Raw genomic sequence first — 25871 nt, 5'->3', positions numbered from 1 at the left:
CATACCGCTGGAGCCTTTCCCTCTTCTGAATATAAATTAGAAGCAGTGGTCACCTACTTACTTCCCTACTGAAGTATTTCTCTGTGTAGTTAATCCTTGTCCACAGTTCACCCATTTCCTCATTTCTATGCTCTTTCTACCCCATTCTTATCCAACCAGCTTGTCTTAATTACGATTACAATCACGCTTTTAACTCTTCTTCTCCTCCAAATGATATTTAGCTTAAATTTTGTCTGTACCAAATAATGATCAGATATACATCCAGGCACTCAACTTCTGACCGTTATAACCATCATTTCGTTCTTCAATCTAGTAAACTGTTCCTAACCATTTTCCTTTTTCAAATATAATATTGTCTTCAACCTTTTCTCCAAATGGTATTTAGCACAACTCTTGCCTATATTAAATAAGGATCAGATATACTGCACACCCAGGCACTCAACTTTTGACTTAAATCCAGCATTTTGTTCTTCAGTCAAGCAAACCCTTTTCCTAACCATTTTCAGTTTTTAAAATATACTATTGTCTTCCACACTATTAATCCCTTTTCTCCAAATGATATTTAGCTTAACTCTTGCCTATATCAAATAATGATCAGATATACATCCAGGCACTCAACTTCTGCACCATTTTGCTCTTCAGTCTAGCAAACCCTTAATCTAACCATTTTCCTTTTTTAAAATATAATACTGTCTTCTTTGCATGTTCTCCAAACCCAGCCAGGCGCAGACTGAGAATCTCCCAATAAGATTCTCTTTCCTTTTCATTCTTTTTCCAGTACAATGCATGCACGGGTTAAAAATATTTCTTGACACTAGAAAATCTTCCCAGTGCTTTTGCTCTATACGTTTCAGTTACCCCAGATACAATGTCAAGAACCTTGAGAATATCCACTCAATATGAGGCCAAGCATACTCTAATTTATCCGGAAACTGACATACATTTCAAAATGAATGTTCCAACTGTTGTGCGGAAATCTCAAACAATTACTTCAACCGTTCTTCCAAAACTCAGGCCAAAAGCTAAGAAAAGTGAGAAGGACGACCTACCAAAATTGGTAGAGGAGGTTCCCATGAATAAAAAAACACAAATTCGAAAATTAATTTTTAATTACCCTCATAAAAAAAAATCTTACCAAACACAAATTCGAAAATTAATTTTCAATTACCCTCACAAAAAAAAAATCTTATCAGTATTTATCAGAAAACTACAGCCTGTTTTACCGGAAAGGTCTGAGGTTCAGGTCATTCAACCACAGAAATATTCTCAAAAGGAAATCTGGCTAACCACTCTGTCAAACGAAAAATGCACAAGTCACAGACCGCGGAAAGAATGCTCTGAAAACATGTTGACGGTCATAAAAATGTCTCTGAAAAACGTTGGGATAAATATTACAAAAACACGAACCGAACTTGTACCAGAGGTTCTCCCTTAATCTCTCTCAAATACTGATTTTATTTAACGATATCCTTAAATATTTATTGTGCTTAACGAAATCCTTAAATATTGATACTTAACAAAATCCTGAAATACTGATTATATTTAACGAAATCCTTCAACATTCATTATACTTAACGAAATCCTTAAATGTATATCATGCTTAACAAAATCCTTAAATATTTGTTATACTTAACGAAATCCTTAAATACTTATTAGATTTCACGAAATCCTTAAATACTAATTATATTTAACGAAATCATAAAGTATATATATTGAACGAAATTTGAAATCCTTAAATACTGATTATACTTAACGAAATCCTTAAATGTATATCATACTTAACAAAATCCTTAAATATATATATCATACTTAACGAAATCCTTAAATATATATTCAACGAAATCATTAAATACTGATTATACTTACCGAAATCCTTAAATATTTATCGTACTTAACGAAATCCTTATATATATATTTATATTTAACTAAACCCTTCCTTAAAAAAAAGAGAAACCTTGACTCTGTCCACAAACTGACAGAATACAGGGTACTGGTAACTAACCCTTGGAAATAACTACTGCGTACTGGCAAATAACTCTTGGAAATAACTACTGCGTACTGGTATCTAACTCTTGGAAATAACTACTGCGTACTGGTAACTAACTCTTGGAAATAACTACTGCGTACTGGTAACTAACTCTTGGAAATAACTACTGCGTACTGGTATCTAACTCTTGGAAATAACTACTGCGTACTGGTAACTAACTCTTGGAAATAACTACTGCGTACTGGTAACTAACTCTTGGAAATAACTGCGGTAAAAATTATCTAACTCTTTAAATAACTCTATCATGCGTACTGTTGTTAACTAACTCTTGAAATAACTACTGCGTACTGGTAACTAACTTGAAATAACTACTGCGTACTGGTAACTAACTTTCTTGGGAAATAACTACCTGCGTGCGGTAACTAACTCTTGGAAATAACTACCGCATTACTGGTAAGCAACTCTTGGAAATAACTACTGCGTACGGTAACTAACTCTTGGAAATAACTACTGCGTACTGGTAAATAACTCTTGGAAATAACTACTGCGTACTGGCAAATAACTCTTGGAAATAACTACTGCGTACTGGTAACTAACTCTTGGAAATAACTACTGCGTACTGGTAACTAACTCTTGGAAATAACTTAAGTAACAGCAACAAAACGATAGGAAAAAGGAGCAGAGCCCATAAATACAGGATCTACGGAGCGTGCGATTCTATTAGTAGTAAATCTCGCCGGCCCTTTGCGCCTCCCGTCGTCGATACCTTTCTAATGGAAAGTCAGGTCGATGGGGAAAGCACAATTACGGCACAGCTTTGCATGTGCACGGTTTATACACTTTTCACAATAGAGGAAAACAATGACGACAGCAATGCTGATTATTTGCAGAAAATCTGAGACATAAGGAACGCACTAACATGCCACTGGCCTACTAAACACACATACACACACTGCACCACTCACCACAATCTCCGCACTTCGTAGATATTAATCCTCGCAGGGGGGGGGAGGGTACTGCCGTCAGTGCACCTCATGTGGTGCACTGTAGGGATTTACTTAGGGGTCTTTGCAGCGTCCCTTCCTTAGGTCCCTAGCTGCAACCTCTTCCATTTATTTTACCGTACCTCCGTTCTATTCTCTTTCTTCCATCTGACTTTCCACCTCTAAACAACTGCTCGTTATTGCAACTGCGAGGTTTCTCTCTATTACATCTCTCAAACCTTCTACTGTCAATTTCCCTTTCAGGACTGAATGACCTCCAGGTCCTGGAAGGCTGGCCTCTGGCCTGAATTTATATTCTATTCTACTCTACTTTTATGATATTAACATCCCATTGGAAAATCCTTCCTTTAAATATCAGGCCTCAATCCTTTGTTTCTCCCAGTTCTTCCCTATTCATACAATCCTTCCCTGTCATTCATCTTCCACACAGACAATTAAGAGAAAATTCAATGAATGATGGACAGGAGGAAGGTAAAACAGAACAGATGGAACAAGGAAGGCACTAAGAAGGATTCTAAAAGATCTGGAATGAAAATGTCCATGGTTTAAAGAGTTAGTTAAAATGTAAGTAAGGAATGTTGAGCCAACTCCATCTCCATGGAAGTACAGTGCGGATGTTCGCTGCAAAATTAAAAAACAAAGAAAGGGCGTGCTGGGATAAACTGTTAGCGTGATAAACTCGAAGTAACGATGGTTGAGTGCCAAATCACAATTTAACCTGGGAAAACGTTCAGACCGGGGATACGACAGCGGTGTAAGGTGGTGGTCTAGACCTGCGTGGAGAATGACGGACGATATGCAGATGAAGGGTTTATAGCTGAGATGCCTTGGGAAGATGGAGAAGGACTGGACCAAGAGGTATTAAGATTCAAATTGCAAATTATACACACAATAGACAGACAGACATATATATATATATATATATATATATATATATATATATATATATATATATATATATATATATATATATATATATATATATATATATATAGAGAGAGAGAGAGAGAGAGAGAGAGAGAGAGAGAGAGAGAGAGAGAGAGATATAGATATATATATTGGCGAATGCAGGACCTCTATTGCCGTACCTTCAACCTGTTCACACAATTTGCTGTTAAGAAAACAAAGTGGGCATCGATCACAGCAAGTCCAAGGAGCTTTCTAAAAGAAATCAAAGTCACTGAATATAGCATTTACAGCAGGGAAATTCTTCCTGAGTATAATCCCTATTATTTAGCAAAGGGGCATGTCTGTAAAGAGTGACACAACATCATTATCATTATTATTATTATTATTATTATTATTATTATTATTATTATTATTATTATTATTATTATTATTATTATAAGAATTGAAAGTTGAACCCAAACCATACAGTTCATGAATGCAATTCACTGTCTCGTACAAGAATTTCAGGACGGAATTTGGTGGAATTCTGAAGGGTAAACTGGTTATTAGCAAGATTACTGAGGAGACGAACTAGGAGGTTGGCTATGGGGTAACTTTGTTGAATTATAAGGCGCTAAAATCGGTCTGAGTGACATAATAGGCTTAAGGACCCATGGAGTTCTATATAGGACACTAAATTTATTATTATAATTATTATTATTATTATTATTCACAAGATGAACTCTATTCATATGAAACAAGCCCCGAACAGGGGCCACTGACTTGAAATTCAAGCGTCCTAATAATATGATGTTCATTTGAAAGAAGTGACAGAATGTATTAAGACATACAGAAAGAAGAGATCAGTTGTTAGGAAAAAAGATATATTAAGAAATTAATAAATAAATAAGTAAAAATTAAAGTAAATTATTAAAATACAAGAAGAACTGTAGGAATTGAAAGATGAACAAGAACTATACAGTTCATATAATATACCTTTCTCTCTGGACTGCTTCAGCGTACATTGGAAAACGGAAGGTATTCTGTTTTCACACAAAACAAAATATATGTCATTCCAAAGCTCTCAAACGGTTAATTCACTTATTACAAGTAAGGCGAGAGAGAGAGAGAGAGAGAGAGAGAGAGAGAGAGAGAGAGAGAGAGAGAGAGAGAGAGAGAGAGAGAAGGGAACAAGAAGTTCTATTCCAGCAACTTAATTTATGACAAAAGATTCATCAGAATTACCATAACCTAGTTTTGAGAGCATCTATCCAGTTATATTTGGGACAAATTCCTGCTTGAATTGAGTTATGTCGACTGAACTTTCTTTCGACGTGGAAATCAGTTTGGAAGACTAAAGATACATGTAGATATATATGTATGTATATACATTATATATATAGATAAATATAAATATATATATACATATATATAGATATATATGTATATATACATATATACATATATATATATATATATACATATATATAGATATATATGTATATATACATATATATATATTTATATACACATACATCTAGATATATGTATAATATATTGCCACCTAGCTTAAATTCCCAAATTACCTTTATATATCAGAATACTTACATCACTCAAATGCATATACTGGAAAAACACTAAAAAAATCAAACTAGTACCTTAAAAAAAGTGCCCATACATTCAAAACACATATGCTTAATACATATACATAATACATAAACGAACACATGGCTTTTGGTTCTTCTCTCGACTTCTGATATCGCAATAAATAATTCTCTTGAGTAAAAACAAACAAAAAACTTAGTAATGAAAACAAAAGACAATGCTAAGATCGGAACAGAGTTAAAATGAGTCAACAATGCGAGTGGAAGCAATTACGATTGAGATTCTCGAAGGGGAACCAACTGTACTGAAACAGACTCCACACGATTTTTAAAATGAAAATGGGGTCGAGCGTTAATTAAGGAGATGTATGCATGTGTAACATCATAAACATACAGTATATATATATATATATATAATATACACACATCATATCTATCTATCTACTGTGTATACTACATATATATATATATATATATATATATATATATATATATATATATATATATATATATATATATAATATATATACTGTATATACATATATATACCCTTTAAAAATACACACATGACTGAAACATTTTCTGTTAAAACAGAATTCCATCTATTCTTATTCATAAGCTTGCCTGAAGAGGGAGACAGTTGGTCTCTGAAATACAGCATCAACTTTCAACCTTTTGGCGTTTCATATGTATACGACTGGTCGTAACCACTCGAAAATAGGAAAAGAAAAAAGGAAATAAGGCAGAAGTCATACACAGACCACAGCTACAGACAATGACGTTAAAAACAGGCATCTGAAGTCCCCTGAACACTACTCACCCTGAGTGTGCTGAAGAAAGCGGCAGCCGACGGTCGCTGGGGGATGCTGGCCCTCTGTCGCTCCCCGTGGGCTTTTCTGGGGTCGAGGGGCGGAGACCCCCTCGGAGAAATCTCACCCGACCTAAAACAGAGAGAGATAAGTAAGTGCATTCGCTGATAAACTTGGGAGAAAATTCGTCAAGGTTGATATAAGCAACAGTCTTGGAGAGAGAGAAAAAAATTGTTCTGTGCGAAATAAAAAATATTTCTTGCATATTTACTTTTTGAGTATATGAGGCTGCTTTCTTTGTACCCGGACGCATCTCTCTCTCTCTCTCTCTCTCTCTCTCTCTCTCTCTCTCTCTCTCTCTCTCTCTCTCTCTAAATATATATATATATATATATATATATATATATATACATATATACATATATATATATATATATATATATATATATATATATATATATACTGTATATATATAATATAAATATATATATATATATACACTCTACATATATACATATAGATGTGTGTGTATATTTATGCACGTATTATATAAAGTCTCAATGAATGAATCGGTCATTACTAGAGGAAAAATTGTAGTACCAGACTTGTAAACACAGCATTTCCTTAATACGTAATACTGTGTAAAAAAAATTATACCAAAATTTCAGACTGTAAATCAGATCTGGCAAATGTGGTCCAGAACTGGTAAAAGGAAAGATTTTCAGTAGGGTCAGAAATTACAAAAACCACCTGAAATTTCCACGAAAGCAGTTCGGTTCAGAAAAGGGCACTAGCAGATTCACATTACCAAAACTAAAACCTCTTCGCAGGAAGCGGCAATGTTGTTCTTCATTTGGAAAGCATCGTGTTTCCTGATGCATCATTTTTGAGTGATGGCACCCTAACTAATGTAATCATTACCGTGGCACCCCTCCCTTCACCATCCCACCATATCGCATGAATTATTAACTTCTTATTTAATGAATAAAATTATCATCCATACTCAAAAAATCAACGCCATACTATATATATATACATATATATATATATATATATATATATATATATATATATATATATATATAATATATATATATATATATATATATGTGTTATACTAGAGTAGACACACTGAAGTAATAATTATATCAAGACTTCTGCAAACTTTTTCGTCTTTTACAAATGTTCACCGACAGGATCTAGCCAAGACAAAATTACTGCACAACCTTGCAGCACCCCTACAAGGCACTGTTTTGCACTGATGACACCCAGTTTGAGAATCATTGCATTATAACCAAACCATGGGAGCAACGCCTTGTCAATTCTTGGTATCTATCTACTTCAACTTTGTCTGGAGAAAGTTTAACATTACCGTAAAAATATAACCTTAATTTCATCTGTTCCCTTCTCAGTCCCAACCGTTTTGCCGCAACTAATAGAATAGATTGTTAAATAAAAAAATCATGAAATAATATATTTCCACGTCACTGCCCCGCTCTGTCAATCATCTTAAGTACACTTCATCAAGTTTAAAGATAATCATCACCTTTGTAAAAATGCGTTTAACGAACCTAGCTCCCCAGGGCAACAGATAAAACATGAACGGGAGAAAAAATCTGGACTGACTTCAAAGGCACCTTTTCTTTATATCAGGTCACTAGGCTCACAATGTTTTTTAATTGCCTGGTATCGAAAACTCACATAATAATAATTAATAATATTACGTCTTCACGCTTTCCTGAATATTGCGCAGTTTCCCTGGAAACATAAACTACTGGTTACCATTATCCCTTTTAAAGCGTTTCACTCTTTAATTACAGTTACTAAACATACTTATTCTCTTAATTATAGTCACTAAACATACTTAATCTTTTCGGTATAGTCACTAAACATACTCTCTTCATTATAGTCACTATACATTCTCATTCTTTCGATTATAGACACTAAAAACATTCACTATCTTAACTAAAATCACTATTATAGTCACTGAATATACTCACTCTTTTAATTGTAGGCACTCACCATTTTAAATAAAGTCACTAAACATTCTCTTCTGATTATAGTCCCTATACATACTCATTCTGTGGACTATAGTCTCTTCATATACTCACCCTTTTAAATATAGTCACAAACACACTTACTCTTTTGATTATAGTCACTAAAAACACTCACTCATTTAATTAAGACCTATCAGTGTTTAGAAGAAGACGCATCACAAATATTAACCTTCGCCATTAAAGATTTTTCCATTCACACTTCATCATTGTACATTTTAATATCATGCTCTTACCACCATTTTTTTTATTTACATATAAATACTACAATGGAATGCGTTACCTTCCTATGTCCTTAGTTTTGGTTATTATTATTATTATTATTATTATTATTATTATTATTATTATTATTATAATTATTATTATTATTATTATTATTATTATTATTACACTAGAGATCACAGGGTTAAAGGTCTCAACATCAACAGCCTGTCAGAATCCAAGAATGTTACAATATGGCAAAAAGAACGAATTGATTGAACTGAACTGAATATAGAATTTAGGCCAAAGGCCAAGCACTGGGGCCGATGAGGTCATCCAGCGCTGAAACGGAAACTGACAGTAAAAGTCTGAAAGGTGTAACAGGAAGAAAACCTCGTGGTTGCACTATAAATCAATTGTGAGGAGAGGGTTGAGGAAAGTAAGACGGAAGAAAGAGAATAAGAAAGGCGGTATAGTGAAAGGAACGAAAGGGGCTGCAGCTAGGGGCCTTAAGTAATGCCTACAGTGCATCGCATGAGGTGCACTGACGGAAAAAATCCCCTACGGGGAAAATGGCAAAAAAGAGTTTCCAATCGTGGGTTATGAATGGAGGAGAAATATTCATCTTGGATGATTTCCGTCTAAACGGATTCCAACCCTAACTAGAAGGAGTCACGCTGTTAAAATATATTGCCTGACGCTCCACGGACTGTTCAATATTTACTCACGGAGACCCGATAGAAAAACTCGATATTTGCCCCCTCCTATCCAACCGCTCCTTAGCAACCAAACTAGGCTGCTGGTTCGGTTGATCAGCTACTTGCCTACGTGCGTTTTTTTCTTGGCTGGTGTTCAGGAAATTACACGTCAGGTTATATAGTGTCTACACATCAAGCTTAGTAACGTGTGCCTTGTAAAACATGCTGGAATTTCAGATTAAAAGTAATAATTTGGCAGGAAAAGAAGAGCCTGAGTTAAGAAACACCACATTTTATTAGTGACTGGTTTCCCTGCTCTAAAGCCAGCCAGTCAATGACGATTTTATCTTCTTGTAACTGGGAAAACTGTAATGTCTTTATTAAGGCTTGATTACATTAGATTAGAAGACAATTCAGGCCGAAGGACAAACTTGACAGAAAGTTTGAGGGGTGTAACAGGAGGAAAACCTCGCAGTTGCACTAAGAGGGTGGAAGAAAGAATATGAATGGAGGTGCAGTAAAAGGAATGAAAGGGGTTGCAGCTGGGGGCCTAAGGAAGGGACGTTGCTTACAGTGCATAGCGTGAAGTGCACTGACGGCGCTACCCCCCAACGGGGCTTGTTGGTAAGGAACTGCAAAGGTCACTGATGACATATTCTGCACGCAATGGCTAGCTGTCACCGATCGAAAAATCGTGTGTACAAAATCAGATCTACGAAAATACAGAAACTTCGAAATCCAAATCACTCGAGTTTTAAAACACACACCGCGACTTCGAACTGCAGACTGAATATATTTTTCTTTAACTAACAATGCCACACGCAAGCAACATTGTTCCTATTCCTTCTAGAAAATCCCCAGCACAAACTCTGAAACTGTCAACAGAAGTAGCTTCTGAATGAACGTAATTACAACTCAGATCATAAAGGGTCATTCAGATCCTTCAATATCCTGAGAATGAGAAAAGTGAAGCAGTTGTCAAACGCCATGACAAACCTATTCCTTGTCACACATTCGGGCACAAAGAAAATAAACAAATTTCTACGATTCTTGAGCGAAAAGAGAGCTTAGTGCAAGCAATTGCCATAGCCTTTCGTAATGTATGCTGATATTCAGGCCATCATTCTATTTAATAAAGGTTTTTCAAATTAGTCCGCTATATTAAAACTTCTGTTTCTCATTTCCAAGAGTTGCATTTAACCAAGAGATTATTTATATATCGTATATTTACAAAAGCAATAAAGGCATTATACAAAAGGAGGTTATTTATATATCGTATATTTGAAAAGCAACCAAGGCATTATACAAAAGGAGGTTATTTATATATCGTATATTTACAAAGCAATAAAGGCATGATACAAAAGGAGGTTATTTATATACCATATATTTGAAAAGCAATAAAGGCATTACACAAAAGGAGGGTATTCGTATATCGTATATTTATTTACAAAGCAATAAAGACATTATACAAAAGGAGGTTATTTACTTATCGTATATTTACTGACAAAGCAATAAAGGTATTGTACAAAAGGAGGTTATTTATATATCGTATATTTACAAAGCAGTGAAGGTATTATACATATAAACGGGATATGGGCATGAATAAGCTTTCGTTAAAAATGCAATTCCCGCAAGTTTCACGAGCCCGGAAAGTCATTTTAAAAGTTCCGTAATATATCCCACTAAACGCGACCCGGTAAAACCGGAAGAGCTAAATAATAATGCTCCCGGTACCAACCCCAAATAAACCTTTACAAAGGTACCACCATTAATGTTTCTCATAAAATTCATGCAGAAGATCCCGCCGTCCACTAACCACAAAGTTATTTATTTCAATCCTCCTTTACTGGGAATTTGAGCGCTTGGCATAGCTCTGTGCGTGAGATATGTTCCAATGTTCTCTCGGAATTTATTTCTGTTGTGGCAACAATAATGTACTTGTATAGTGTTCAGATAAATATTTAGAAATAATTAAAACACACGAACCAAGCTAATGCCAGTTCGAGATAAGCAAAGAAATATGGCTTTGCATTTAAAGCAATTAATAAGATACGCCACACACAAACAGAGAGAGAGAGAGAGAGAGAGAGAGAGAGAGAGAGAGAGAGAGAGAGAGAGATAATATAACGTAGATGAACAGAATCATATTCTGGAAGTGAATGACTATTCTATTTCGTTAATTAATTACCACTGGCTTACAGCATTTTTTCACGGCTAACTTAAGAAATTAGAAAACTGAATTTACCTGTGGATAAATGGGATGACAGTGCCAATATACTCAGCCAATTGCGATGCATAACTCCTACAACAGTTAGATAAAAGAACGTTACTGGCTACATGTCCCTTTTGGGGGGGGGGGGGAGTTGAATATCTATTTCCCAATGACGGGTTAGGGCAGGGTGCGTCCACACGACAATATAACATGCCTTCAACACACGTCGGCGACTTATTGCACAAAAATCACAAACATGTCGCATACAAGTCATGGACTTATTGGAAGTTCTACCCAGTGCTTCAGACAATCATCTAGTATTAGCCAGAGATTGTTCTCCAGTAAGTCCACGCTACAATATAACATGTTTTCAACACATGTCGACAACTTATTGCACACACATCACAAACATGTTGAATACAAGTCACGGACTTATTGGAAGTTCTAACCAGTGCTTTAAACGATTATCCAGCTTTGGACAAAGATTGTTCTCCACTAACAGTCGTTGAGATATTTTCAACCTGTTTGCGATGTGTATGCGATAAGGTGGCGACATGTTTATGAAATAAAGTACTGTTGTGTGGGTAAACCCTAAGTGTGTCCACAGTACGGTATGTCATAAACAAATATCGGCAACTTATGGCACACACATCACAAACAGGTTAAATACAAGTCAACAACTTACTATTATGTCATAAACACACGTCAGCTACTTATTGCACACATCACAAACAGGTTGTATACAAGTCAACAACTCAGTATATCATAAACACACGTCGGCAACTTATCACACACACATCACAAGCAGGTTGAATACAAGTCAACAACTTCATCAATAGCTCTAACCTCTTCTTCATACGATTACCCAGCACTGATACAGAATCACTGCTTTGTTGTCAACCTGTTTGTGATATATATGCGATAAACTGCCGACGGTATTAACACCTCATATATATATTTCCACTGTGTTTGTGAGACACACCCGCACTTACGCTTGTCGCGAGCAGCACGCAATTGCAGTGTTGGTGGTGTAATTTGAAACGCGTTGTTTTCAGTACTCCAACCACGAAGAGTCTCTAAAACGAATAAAAATTGCAGTACTCAATAAAAGTGAGGCAGGACGCCAAGAAAACCAGTGTCAGACCAGGCAGTCCAGCGTCGGCAATAAAGTGGATTTGTGGACAGAGAGAGGTCAGGAAAGCCCTTAGGAAGCCTCAGACCAACCCCATAAAAAGAGAATGATGGCCACAGGAATCAAATCAAATCAAACTGAGGGGAGAGAAAGGATTTCACAGCCTGAGAGTAACAAGGAAGAAACAGCCATCGACCAGACCACTCTTGGAACATGGAATTTAGGCCAAAGTCCAAGCGCTAGGACCTATGAGGTCTTTCAGCACCGAAAGCCAAACTGAGAGCAGTAAGGTCTGAAAGGTGTAACAGGAGGAAAACCTAGCAGACGCATTAAGAAAGAAAGGCATAAGAAAGAGGATATGAACGGAGGTACAGTAAAAGGAATGAAAGTGGTTGCAGCTAGGGGCCCAAGGAATGGGCGCTGCAAAGAACCTGAAGTAATGCCTACAGTGCATCGCCCTAACCCCCTACGAGGCAGACCATTCTTAGTTTTGATAACTTGGACAATGTCGCCACAGGAGGTGATGTCATGATAAGGGATAAATGCCAAAATGAGGAGAATTTTTCCTTTCTTAAGCCGAGAGGAATACATCACGAAATAAACACACCTCACCAAATTGTGAGGGGTCTCGATTGACTTAATCCCATCGCATCAAAAGTGGGGAGAATAGCGGCACTCACGAAAGTTAGGCAAGTTTGTTAGCCTGGAAACTACATGGAAATGACTGGCACATGCGTTGAAAATGCAAGAATGTTTTGGAGAAACAAATATATATTTAAAAATAAATCTCTACTGAGAGCTTTCTGGAATCGAACAGATTCCCCTTTTCAATCAAACAGATTCCCGAAAGCTCTCTGTATAGATATATTTTTGAATATATTTGGACCCATACATAACTGAGGATTTTTTTTTTCCAAAAAAGGCAGATTCAAAAACCGAAATATCCAAAATGACATGATATCATCCACTGAATTACCAGAGAGAGAGAGAGAGAGAGAGAGAGAGAGAGAGAGAGAGAGAGAGAGAGAGAGAAGAGAGAGATTAGAAACAGATATTATTAAAACAGTTTTATACAAATTAAACTCCATTTTCACAGACAACTGAGCTGATTATCAGCTCTCAGCTACAGAGGGGTGGAGAGGAAGGATTTGTTTGTACTTATATTTATTTCTTTTATATTTTGTCAATTAAAGCATTTTTCCACATTTTTTCTTTTCAGAGAGAGAGGAGAGAGAGAGAGAGAGAGAGAGAGAGAGAGAGAGAGAGAGAGAGAGAGAGAGGATTATTTGCTAAAGGACACTGTGACAGGGCATTATGTATATAAGAGCATAACTCCCAAAATATTCTAACTAATCCGGATTCATCGAAGCCACTGTAAGGAATCATGAATGAAGCGAGAAACTGATTTTCTATACGACGCTAAAAAACTTCTAACGTTTTGGAAAACTGTTAAAAGAGACTAAATTTTCAGTTTGGTTTGAACAAAAAATGGTAACTATGATTTACTCTACAATTGTTCATTATTATAAAATTCTTTTCTGTTCTGTATTATAAAATTCTCTGCAACTGTTCAGTATTGTAAAATTCTCTATAATTTTTATTACAAAATTCTCTATAATTGTTCTTTATTATGAAATTCCTTTTCTGTCCTGTATTATAAAATTCTCTATAATTGTTATTAAAAAAATTTCTATAACTGTTCATTATAAAATTCTTTTTATGTCTTGTATTATGAAAATTCTCTATAACTGTTCTTCATTATATATTTTTTTTCTCTGTATCGCAAAATTCTTTTCCTAAAAAGTTTCTTGAGGAGCAATAAAATTTACAATTCTTATATTTTAGAAGGAACACGCAAATGAGAATAACACCACGTCACGTATTCAGACGGCAGCAGTGGGCACATGATGCATACACGTACGAAAAGAAAAAAAAAAAAAAAAAAAAAAAAAAAAGGGCCCAGTGAAAAAATTATGCTGTCAAAAAGTCCTGCGAGGCCAGAAGTTGTTTCAAACTTCTGAAATATGCTGCTGTAAATGTGACCTTTCAAAGTGAGGTATGCTAAATAACAAAAGCAACTACTGCAGATTTTCCTGGACTCATGTTTCTCGAATATTCTTTGCGCAGACATCCTGGGCCTTAGTTGCTACGTCAAGTTTACTCATTATTTTTCTTGGCAAAAATTTAAAAGAACTGTTCGCGTCTTTCCCTCAAGATGAGAAAAATATTCCCTCGTGGATTGTAAACCTATATACTCAAGTTTGCTTATTATTTTTCTTGGCAAACATTTAAAAGAATTGTTTGTGTCGTTCCCTCAAGATGAGAAAAGGATTCCTCATGAAATGTAAATATACATACTCGAAAGGATTTTACGAGTTTTAAGTAAAAATTCACCCACATATAGATTTGTTCTTTTTCAGATAAAATTCACCGTGAATCGCTTCCAGGATTTTATGTACAGCAACCAACTGATTTAAAAGAAGCCAAGGTGCTTGAACTTAGAGAGAGAGAGAGAGAGAGAGAGAGAGAGAGAGAGCATCACATTAGTTAACATGAGAATATTTTTGTATTTTGGCGTAAATGGAATCACAAAAAAATGACAATAACTTCTTTATATAAATACTACACATGAAATTCACCATTTCAACCTATCCAAAAACAAGATTTCAAGTGAGGAGTTGAATTTGAATGAGAGTAATGTATTAAAAATTACGTCCATACAATCCTTCTAATTTGGCAACCTCACTCACAATGTTTTGATGAGGTTTGGAAAACCAACATTAATCCAGAATCAACACTTTGCTATTTACTCCACTGGTGTCTAAATTCTTCTTCTTCTTCTTCTTATTATTATTATTCATCAGATGAACCCTATTCATATGGAACAAGTCTGCAGGGGCCACTGACTTGAGTTAATAGAACATCTGGAAGTTCAGACTAAACAAGTTGAATCAGCTTTTCTGTTTATTCCAGCAACATATTGTTCAGAGTATTACGAACATCATCATCATTAACAAACAAACAAAAATGACAAATTTAACAATCGTAAACAATGAAAAATAGCCTTTTCCTTGTTGAAGTTTATGAAAATCTGTTTCATAGCACCGTGTCACTGGAGAGAACAGGATCGAAGATGCGCCTTTTTCCACATGGCTTAACCCGTTTTCTAAAAAAGGAATAATATTCCTTTCGTTATTTCTATCTCGATTTTATTTCATGTTATTCACAACATCAATTTCATATATAATTATTACAGCACTTATAAAAGAAGGAATAAAATTCTTCTCTCGTTATTTCGAATCCCGCTTTCATTTCATGCTATTCACAATCTCGAATTTATATATCGTTTTTACAGTGCGTCATGTTCATATCTAGACTTTTCCCAGACATCATCCATTTTATGTTTAGTCCCAAAACTCATTTTATCATTGGTCAGTTCCCAAAACTCATATTGACATTCGTCAGTTCCCAAGACCCATCTTCTCATTTGCCGGTTCCCAAAACTTATTTTTTCATTCGTCACTTCCCAAACCTCATTCTCTCATTCGTCAGTTCCCAAAACTCATTTGCTCGTTCGTCAGTTCCCAAAACTCATTTTCTCGTTCGTTAGTTCCCAAAACTCATTTTCTCGTTCGTCGGTTCCCAAAACTCACCTTCTCATTCGACAGTTCCCAAAACTCATTTTTCTGTCCGCCAGTTTCCAAAACTCATTTTCTCGTTCGTCAGTTCCCAAAACTCATTTTCTCGTTCGTCAGTTCCCAAAACTCGTTTTCTCGTTCGTCAATCCCAAAACCCATTTTCTCACTCGCCAGTTCCCAAAACTCATTTCCTCGTTTGTCAGTTCCCAAAACTCATTTCCTCATTTGTCAGTTCCCAAAACTCTTTCTCTCATTCATCAGTCTCCAAAACTCATTTTCTCATTCATCAGTTCCCAAAACTCATTTTCTCATTCATCAGTTCCCAAACCTCATATTCTCACTGGTCAGTTCCCAAAACTCATTTTCTCATTCATCAGTTTCCAGAACTCATTTTCTCATTCGTTAGTTCCCATATCTCATTTTATCATTCGCCAGTTCCCAAAACTCATTTTCTCATTCGTCAGTTCCCAAAACTCATTTTCTCATCCGCGAGTTCCAAAAACCCGTTCTCTCAATCGCCAGTTCTCAAAACTCGTTTTCTCATTCATCAATTCCCAAAACTCATTTTCTCATTCGTCAGCTCCCAAAACTCATTTCCTCATTTCTCAGTTTCCAAAACTCATTTTCTCATTAGTCAATTCCCAAAAATAATTCTCTCATTCGTCAGTTCCCAAAACTCATTCTCTCATTCATCAGTCTCCAAACCCCATTTTCTCATTCACCAATTCCCAAAACTCATTTTCTCATTCGTCAGTTCCCGAAAACTCATTTTCCTAAGTGGAAACAACCCTCCCCTACCCAAGCTCTCCCGGCCTCGTCTGCTGGATATAACAGCTGTCTAATTTATTGTCTCAGAAACACCTCGCCCCTGGGAAGGTGACAGGCTGTTTACGACTGTTATTAATGCCTTTGAAAGAGGCACATGCCTTCCAGTGCCAACGCCGGAACTGAATTGGATTGGATTATAAATTTTAGGCTGAAGGTCAAGCGCTGGCACCTACGAGGTCATTCAGCGTTGAAAGAGAAACTGGGTGAAAAGAAGGTTTGAAAGGTGTACCAGGAGGAAAACCTCGCAGTTTCACCATTAAGCAATTGTTAAGAGAGTGTGGAAAGTAAGATGGAAAGAAGAGAATATGAAAGGAGGTTCAGTATCATTATTATACTGTGGTGGGCTTGTTCCGTATGTATAGGGTTCATCTTCTGAATAATAATAATAATAATAATAATAATAACAATAATAATAATAATAATAATAATAATAATAATTCATGGTATATATTTACCATACAATTCCGTAAAACAATATCTGTGACTATATATATATATATAAAACTCATAAAACTCACTTAGCGATTCAAACCCTTAATAATATACAATATTAATAATTCACGGTATATGTTTTATGTTTACCCTGCAATTCAGTGTAACACTATTTGTCACTGTGCATACAAAACTCATTTTGCGATTAAAATCCTCAATATACGCTGAAATTTATTTATTGTTCCGCGAATACACACTTTATTTTCACTTACGTCAATGAGGAGCGTCTGGTGATCGATTTGTTTTAATATTTACCTTCCTTTAATACCGCTTAGAAAACCTTTGTTGTCCAGACGCACTTTATTGAGCAGAATAGAATATAGAATTTAGACCAAAGGCACGAGAGAGAGAGAGAGAGAGAGAGAGAGAGAGAGAGAGAGAGAGAGAGAGAGAGAGAGAGAGAGAGAGAGAGAGAGAGAGGACGTTCCAAGAACCAAGTACCCAAACCTCTCAGATCTTAAAGTTGAAGAGAATGAAAATATGATCTTTGAGGTGGAAAGAACTCGAGTACTTAACCGCCGAAAAAAAGGACCCTTTTCTCTTCATATTCATAAAATGTCAAATATTTCAGAACGCCAAGAAGAGTTGCCGGTTTCCTGAACCAATTAGAATATGACCTGTGGCAAGTCCTTCTGGCAATGGGAGAGCCATTTCAGCCTTTTGAACATATTTCATTTGTTGTATCTTACCTTCCTATTCATTATGTTTCTTCTGAAATCTAAGTTGTGCATTTGGTACACGATTTAATAACACACACACACACATAACATAATAATAATAACACACACATAATAATAATAATAATAAAATAATAATAATAATAATTCAATTTCTGCTGAAACGTATCAGTCTGAAGGTGTAATAATAATAATAATAATAATAATAATAATAATAATAATAATAATAATAATAATAATAATAATTCAATTTCTGCTGAAACGTATCAGTCTGAAGGTGTAATAATAATAATAATAATAATAATAATAATAATAATAATAATAATAATAATCCAATTTCTGCTGAAATGTATCAGTCTGAAGGTGTAATAATAATAATAATAATAATAATAATAATTATTATTATTATTATTATTATTCAATTTCTGCTAAAATCTTATATAGTTTCATTTTCCGCCAGGCGTATCAGTCTGAAGGCCAATAATAATAATAATAATAATAATAATAATAATAATAATAATAATAATATGTAGTATTGAAGGCGACAGCAGCTGCATCAGCTGCATTCAATTTGTAAAACGTTTTCTCTGTTTTTCTCATAACTGATTTTTCCGGGTTACTTCAATCCCTGAGAAATCAGTTTTCAGTGAGATTGAGAAAACTCTGGACAAATTGAATGACGCTGCTGTCACTTTCAATATTCAATACAACATGTTTAAAAGACGGTCTGCTACCTATAATAATAATAATAATAATAATAATAATAATAATAATAATAATAATAACACATAATAACACACAATAATAATAATAATAATATGAAGGAGTAGACCCTTTTCTAGGGTCTTATTAAAAAGGATGGTTAGAAGAGCAGAATTTATCTTATGGTCCTTTCCTGAGGATTGCTTCGATAGCGATGTTAGTCAGTACTGTCGATTCATGTTGAAGAGTGTGCGGAATATTGGTGTCTTATTAAAATATTCAATCAGAATGCCTTTCACAGTTCATTTGTACCGTCGACATGTTTCGACCAGCTGTTGGTCATCCTCTGATGGTTGCAGAAGGTCTGAAGAAACGAGGTGCTCTGGTAGATCAAGACCCCTATAAATACCAACCCAAGCACTCGTTTCTTCAGACCTTCTGCAACCACGTCCAGAGGATGACCAACGAGCTGGTCGAAACATGTCGACGGTACCTAGAATAGAACCTGAACCCAGACGAACGATTTCGATTGATATTTTAATAAAAAGACTTCCATATCTGCACACCGTCCTTTTCCAACATGAATATCGGCCAGTTACTGACTAACATCGCTGAGCCCTGAAAAACGAATCATAAGGAGGATAGAAAGACACCATATAAGATAAATTCGCATAATAGCCATTCTTTTTAATAATAATAATTAATACTATCATTATTATTATTATTAATATTATTATTATTATTTTACCAACAACAACAATAATAATACTACCGATAATAATAACAATAATAAAAATAATAACTGTAGTCTCGATAACCTTTTACATACAACACAGTTGCTAATCCGGGTTAAAATAAGAATTATGTATACTGTCAGGTCAGAGAGACTTATTCATCAGTCAAAGAGTAGAACCATTTACACTAGTAAAACTACATGCACGTACAATCAACAATCTCACGAAATCCGCCTATAGAATCAAATTTCCAAAGTTGAATACAGTCAAAGGCTAACATTATTATTATAATTTTTTGTTGTCAATCAGTCATCCTATTCGACTGGGTGGTTTTATAGTGTGGGGTTCCTGGTTGCATCCTGCCTCCTTAGGAGTCCATCACTTGTCTCACTATGTGCGCTGTTTCTAGTAGCACACTCTTCTGCATGAGTCCTGGAGCTACTTCGGCATCTAGTTTTTCCAGAGTCCCTTTCAGGGATCTTGGGATCGTGCCTAGCGTTCCTTTGATTATGATTATGATTATGGGTACAATTATTATTATTATTCAGAGGAACAAGCCCACCATAGGAGCCACTGACCTGAAATTCAAGAAACTTCCAAAGGAGAGCATAGTTAAGGAATAACGGAAAAACTCAAAAATTAGGTCTCCAAGACTTGACTGAACCATGACCTTGTATCCACTGACCTTTCTCCAGACACGGATCTTGTGCGGTGAATGAGGTCACTGGCGGATTTGGAGAATGACCTCCGCATGGACCCACTCTGGTGACCATTTTCCTGACTGCTGCCCACGCCTGGAACGGGAGAGAAACAGAAATATAATTCAATAATTCAATGAACAAATAACTATTTCAAAAACAAACCAAATGCATTCTTAAAACTTTCTGTTAATGGGGTCGTCATCATGGACGCAGTATGTAAATAAGGGGTAATGGAATGGAATATAGAATTTAGGCCAAATGCCCAGCGCTGGGAATGATGAGGTCTTTCAGCGCTGAAAGGGAAACTGAGAGTGAAAGGTTTGAAAGGTGTAACAGGATGAAGCCTCACAGTTACACTATGAAACGATTGCTACGAAAGGGTGTTGCAGCTAGGGGCCGAATGAACGCTATAAAGAACCTTAAGTAATGCCTACAGTGCACCGCGTGAGATGCACCGATGGGACTGCCCCCTTACGGGGAATAACGGGTAATTATAATGATCCAAGCATAGCAAGTAAGAAAAACGACTGAATACATTTACCAATGTCAAATAAAAAGAAAAACAAACGCAATTATTTTTTATTTACTGTTCGAGACGATAGGGAATATAAAGAGATGACGATAGATCCATTTAAAAGTAACATCCGCCTCTCGAAAGTAGCAAAAATAGAGAAACAACTCCACAGCTGTGTATGGGTACAAATACATTTGAAAATAAATCTCTACAGAGTCTTCGGGAATGGAACAGATTCCCGAAAGCTCTCTATTTAGATTTATTTTTCAGATATATGTACCCATACACAATTGTGGATTTGTTTCTCCATTTCAAGATTCATGCTACTATGAGTAAATTTAATAGCAACCAGCTCTCAGCAGAGAATTATTTTTTAATACATATTTGTACTCATACAAAACTGTGGATTTTTCTCCATTTCGAGATTCGTGCTACCCCGAGTATTTTTGTATAACAATGTAAAACACGTTGAATAATTCATCCCAAATCATGTAGGTGAAATTCAGACGTAAAGCCTTCAAAATGACGCAAAAATTCAGATGAAATCAGAAGCAAAAACGTTTGGGTGAATATCTCTTTCCATTCTCTCAAAACTATGCAAAATTCTGAGGCCCTTCCTCTACCGAAATCCAATAATGGCATGGCGCGGAGTACCGGACATTCCCAATTTTCTTTGGAAAATTTGTTGACATAAATGGCATTCAAGGTATTAAACAGTCAGTCAGTCAGCCAGTCATGTTAGCTAATCATATATATATATATATATATATTATATTATATATATATATATATATATATATATATATATATAAACGGTAGGGCTATATATTTCAATATAATGTATGGTAAGTGTAAGAAAACAATGAGTTTCAATAATCAACAAACATATATAAATAAATAAATATATATGTGTGTGGTCCTAACCACGTTACCAACACATTATAAAACTAGGAATGATTTTTCGCCTTGTTCTAGACGCATCGCCGACCACATTTATAAATTTAATTCGGAAACACAGGAGTTTCCATCAACGCAATGCATTCCACGAAGACAGAGAATGGCATTTAGAATGAAACCAAAAGATATACACTGTCACTGGAAAAGGAATTTTTTTTTAAGGCACTACAAACCACTTTCATCCCTTCATATTCCTTTCAACCTAAATCAGAAAGTAATATATACTTTCCATTATTATTATTATTATTATTATTGAATTGAACTGTATATAGAATTTAGACCAGAGTCCAAGCACTGGGACCTATGAGGTCATTCAGCACTGAAACGGAAACTGGCAGTGAAAAAGGTTTGAAAGGTGTAACAAGAGGAAAACCTCAAAGCAGTTGCACTATGAATCAATTGTTAAGAGAGGGTGGAAAGTAAGATGGAAGGAAGAGAATATGAAAGGAGGCACAGTAACAGGAACGAAAAGTGTTGCAGCTAGGGGCCGAAGATGAACCTTATTCATATAGAAGTCGCAGAAGGTAAACGGAAATATATAAAGAGGAGATCGCTCCTATTAAAGAGAAAGAAAAAATTAATTAATTAATACATAAAAGTGTGTTAAAATGCAAGGAAAATATCATTGCATCTTCGCTTGAACTTCTGAAGAAGTTCCAATTGCAAGACATCCTCAGTAGGGAGCCTGTTGTTCCACAGTCCAACACAGAAATGATTTAATCTGTATCGTATAACCATTGCAACTGATATTATTATTATTATGACTGTTATAAATTCAAATACAATTAACAGTTACTTCATTACATATTTATTACATGCAACCATTGCAACTGATAGCAATGATTATTATAACTTCAAATACATATTAACAGTTACTTCATTACATATTTGTTGCATTTATTATTATTATTATTATTATTATTATAACTTCAAATACATATCAACAGTTACTTCATTACATATCTATAACATATAACCATGGCAACTGACCTTATTATTATGATTGTTGTAACTTCAAATACATTAATACTTACTTCATTGCATATTTGTTACATATAACTGATATTATTATTATTATTATAACATCAAATACGTATTAATATCTACGTCATTACATATTTATTACATATATGAGGAATGAACTAATGGACTGACAAACTCTTGGTTCTAAATCTATTATCTCTCGTGGTCCACCGGAGTGTAACACGCCATTGAAAAATAAAACGATGAAAATACTACGTGCAGAGTGCATGGCAATTCTTTTATGCTGTTCCGCATCAAATATTCATGATATGTAAAGAAGAACATATTTGCTTCCTCGGCTCACTTCGGAACTCCGGCATTTTACAAGAGTTTGAAGATTCACGGGGATTTCGATCTTGTGGGAAACGTCTCGCAGGTTGGGTTTTCTTTCTCGCGAGTTTTCGTTTCACGACAATATGAAGAGTTCAGGCCTAACTGTCTCCTGTGAAGATTCAGATGTATGTATGTATGTATGTATGTACGTATATATATATATATTTATATATAATGTGTGTGTATATATATATATATATATATATATATATATTTATATATATATATATATATATATATATATATATATATATATGTATATATATAAGCATTAAGCTACAAACGTCTTTCAATATCCAATTCAATTTCTTACCTCGGAAATAATATATTTTCATATATGTTACCCGAGGGGAAATATTTTTAGTTGATAATAAGTTCGTCGTCTCGTGGGCTCGAACCACGGAAGACAGGAACTCAAGACTACAGTGACGCGCATTAAACCACACGGCCAACAAGTGTGTGTGTGTAAGTACAGGGCGCATATATATCTGTAGAACATTCAGAATCGGCCCAATTACTTTTGGGATATATCTCTTAAATACCACTTTTAAATACCAGAGTGAAATAGACATACTGGGCAAGTGCAAATTACAAATTATAAATTGTTGGACAAAGCGACCACCGCTGTAGAGCAGCACCTACCAAGTGCACAGTTCAAGTGTTTAGGTCAAAATAGGCGCATTGGGTTTTTAACAGAACGTTGCCATCAAATGTCCTTGCCGGCGTTGGAGGCGTGGAGCTAAAATTGAAATTCCTGTACTTGAAACTTCCACAGACTTGAAAATCGCTCCGCAAATGTAAAATAATAAACAGCAAGGCCTCTCATCCCGTATCCAGCTTGTACAACACAATTGTACCCTAATCACGGTTTTCCAGTTCAATGCTTCAATCATTAAGCGTTGTACTTAATCATATGGATGATGACATTCCACACTCCTTGTTTGAATAATTAGTGATATCTTTACGGGGCCCTAACCTAAGGAAACACATTATTATTATTATTATTATTATTATTTAGAAGATGAACCCTATTCATATGGAACAAGCCCACCATAGGGGCCACTGACTTGAGATTCAAGCTTCCAGAGACTATGGTGCTCATTAGGAAGTAACAGAAGGTAAAGAGGAATACAGAAAGATGAGATCTCACTTATTAAAAAAAAAAAAAATTAATGAATTCATATGTATATATACTTAGCGATGTCTTTCGAGGTCCTGACTTAGAGGACTGGTGTTAGATATTGACGAAAAGTTTTGAATAAAGTCGACCCTTAGTGAATCTCGCATCGAATACGTCGTTACCATGGCAACTCATTCTCCAGATATTGTAGACACACACTTTAGCTACTGAACGAGACTTCGTTCAGCTCTTTATATCTAATAGTTTTAAAGCAGTAGCCGTTTTTACAGACGCATACTAAAATACCTTTTTTTCTTTTTTATTGCAGATTCTGCCTTCAGCAGTTAGGAGCAGAATCTGGGTGGAAATAAGTGTCTTGCAATAAAATTTTCAGTTAGTTATATACGTTTTTGTAACCCAAGTCTGCACAACAGTCCCTTAAGAATAAACACGACACGAAAGTAAACCTTACATGTGCAGATGTACTCACAGATAGGTGAGATTTATTCACAGAACGAAAACCATTATGAAGTGCTTTTGAAAAGTATTCAAAACAACAATTCTCACGGTCCCAACGGCTTCACAAAGTCTACGGGAATTTCCACCCACATTTCATTACCTTTGAACCTCGCAATTATTCATTGCAGGACCCAGTTGTAATCTGAACATTTTTAAATACGAAGTTCTTTATTCCCTATAATATTCTGACTACTTCTATTATTTTATATAAATATAAACGAATAGACCAAAGGTCAAGCGCTGGGACCTACGAGGTCATTCAGCGCTGAAAGGGAAACTGACAGTAAGAGGGTTTGAAAAGTGTGACAGGTAAAAAAAAAAAAAAAAAAAAAAATCGCAATTGCACTACGGAACATTTGTTAGGAGAGGGTCGAGGAAAATCAGATGGAAGGAATTGAATACGAACGGAGGTAGAGTAAAAGGAATGAAAGGGGTTGCAGCTAAACCGCCCCCCTCCCACCCCGGAACGGGGAATGCCAGTAATGCTCCCAGACAATATAAGCGCTGCACTTACCGTAGAACCCGCCACCATAAAAGGGTGCTAATTCTTAATATAAAGAGGAGGTAGACCTATTAACTGAGCTCTAAAAGACTTTATGAGACATTGCACTAACACTTCCCGTATCCTCCTTATAGGAAGGATAAATTAATTCTTTTTTTCCGTGTATTTCTTTCTTTCCTTCTTCTCAAAGTTAATTTTTTTCCCAACGAAGTTCTTTCTTTCCTCTTCTCAAATTCGAGACTCGTTTGCTTCGTTAATGTAATCTTACTTCACGTAAAGTTTTTAAAAATCAAATTACAAAGACCTTTACAGTCATCAGCAACATGTGAAATTTTCGAAGTTAGATAATGTATTATGCTACTTTATGGAAAAGAAAGGTATTGAATGTTAACATGATCAAGTAAATTACAAAGGTATTTTACAGTCCTCAGAAATAGATGAAATTTTGAAGATAATATATTATTCCAGTTTATGGAAAAGTTAGGCAATAAATTAACACTGAAACTAAACAACGTAAAAATTCATAAATTTTGAGATAATGT

At 35.3% G+C, this 25871-nt stretch overlaps 1 protein-coding gene across 25 annotated transcripts in view; it reads right to left on the bottom strand.

Moving 5' to 3' along the window:
* The window catches only part of Mctp (multiple C2 domain and transmembrane region protein), a 1033178-nt gene that overhangs the window by 223897 nt on the left and 783410 nt on the right, over positions 1-25871 (bottom strand). For all 25 annotated transcript variants that reach the window (XM_067126836.1, XM_067126837.1, XM_067126839.1 and 22 more), the window contains 2 exons: positions 20346-20454; positions 6304-6424 (listed from right to left, as the gene is read on the bottom strand). In XM_067126836.1, the coding sequence (XP_066982937.1) occupies positions 6304-6424; positions 20346-20454 (230 nt within the window). The remainder of the gene's footprint in view (positions 1-6303; positions 6425-20345; positions 20455-25871) is intronic.

The sequence above is a fragment of the Macrobrachium rosenbergii genome, chromosome 25 (assembly GCF_040412425.1).
Source record: "Macrobrachium rosenbergii isolate ZJJX-2024 chromosome 25, ASM4041242v1, whole genome shotgun sequence".
In the NCBI taxonomy this organism is placed as follows: domain Eukaryota; kingdom Metazoa; phylum Arthropoda; class Malacostraca; order Decapoda; family Palaemonidae; genus Macrobrachium; species Macrobrachium rosenbergii.
Note: the sequence above shows the minus strand (reverse complement) of the source record. Positions and strands in the feature narration are given on the sequence as shown.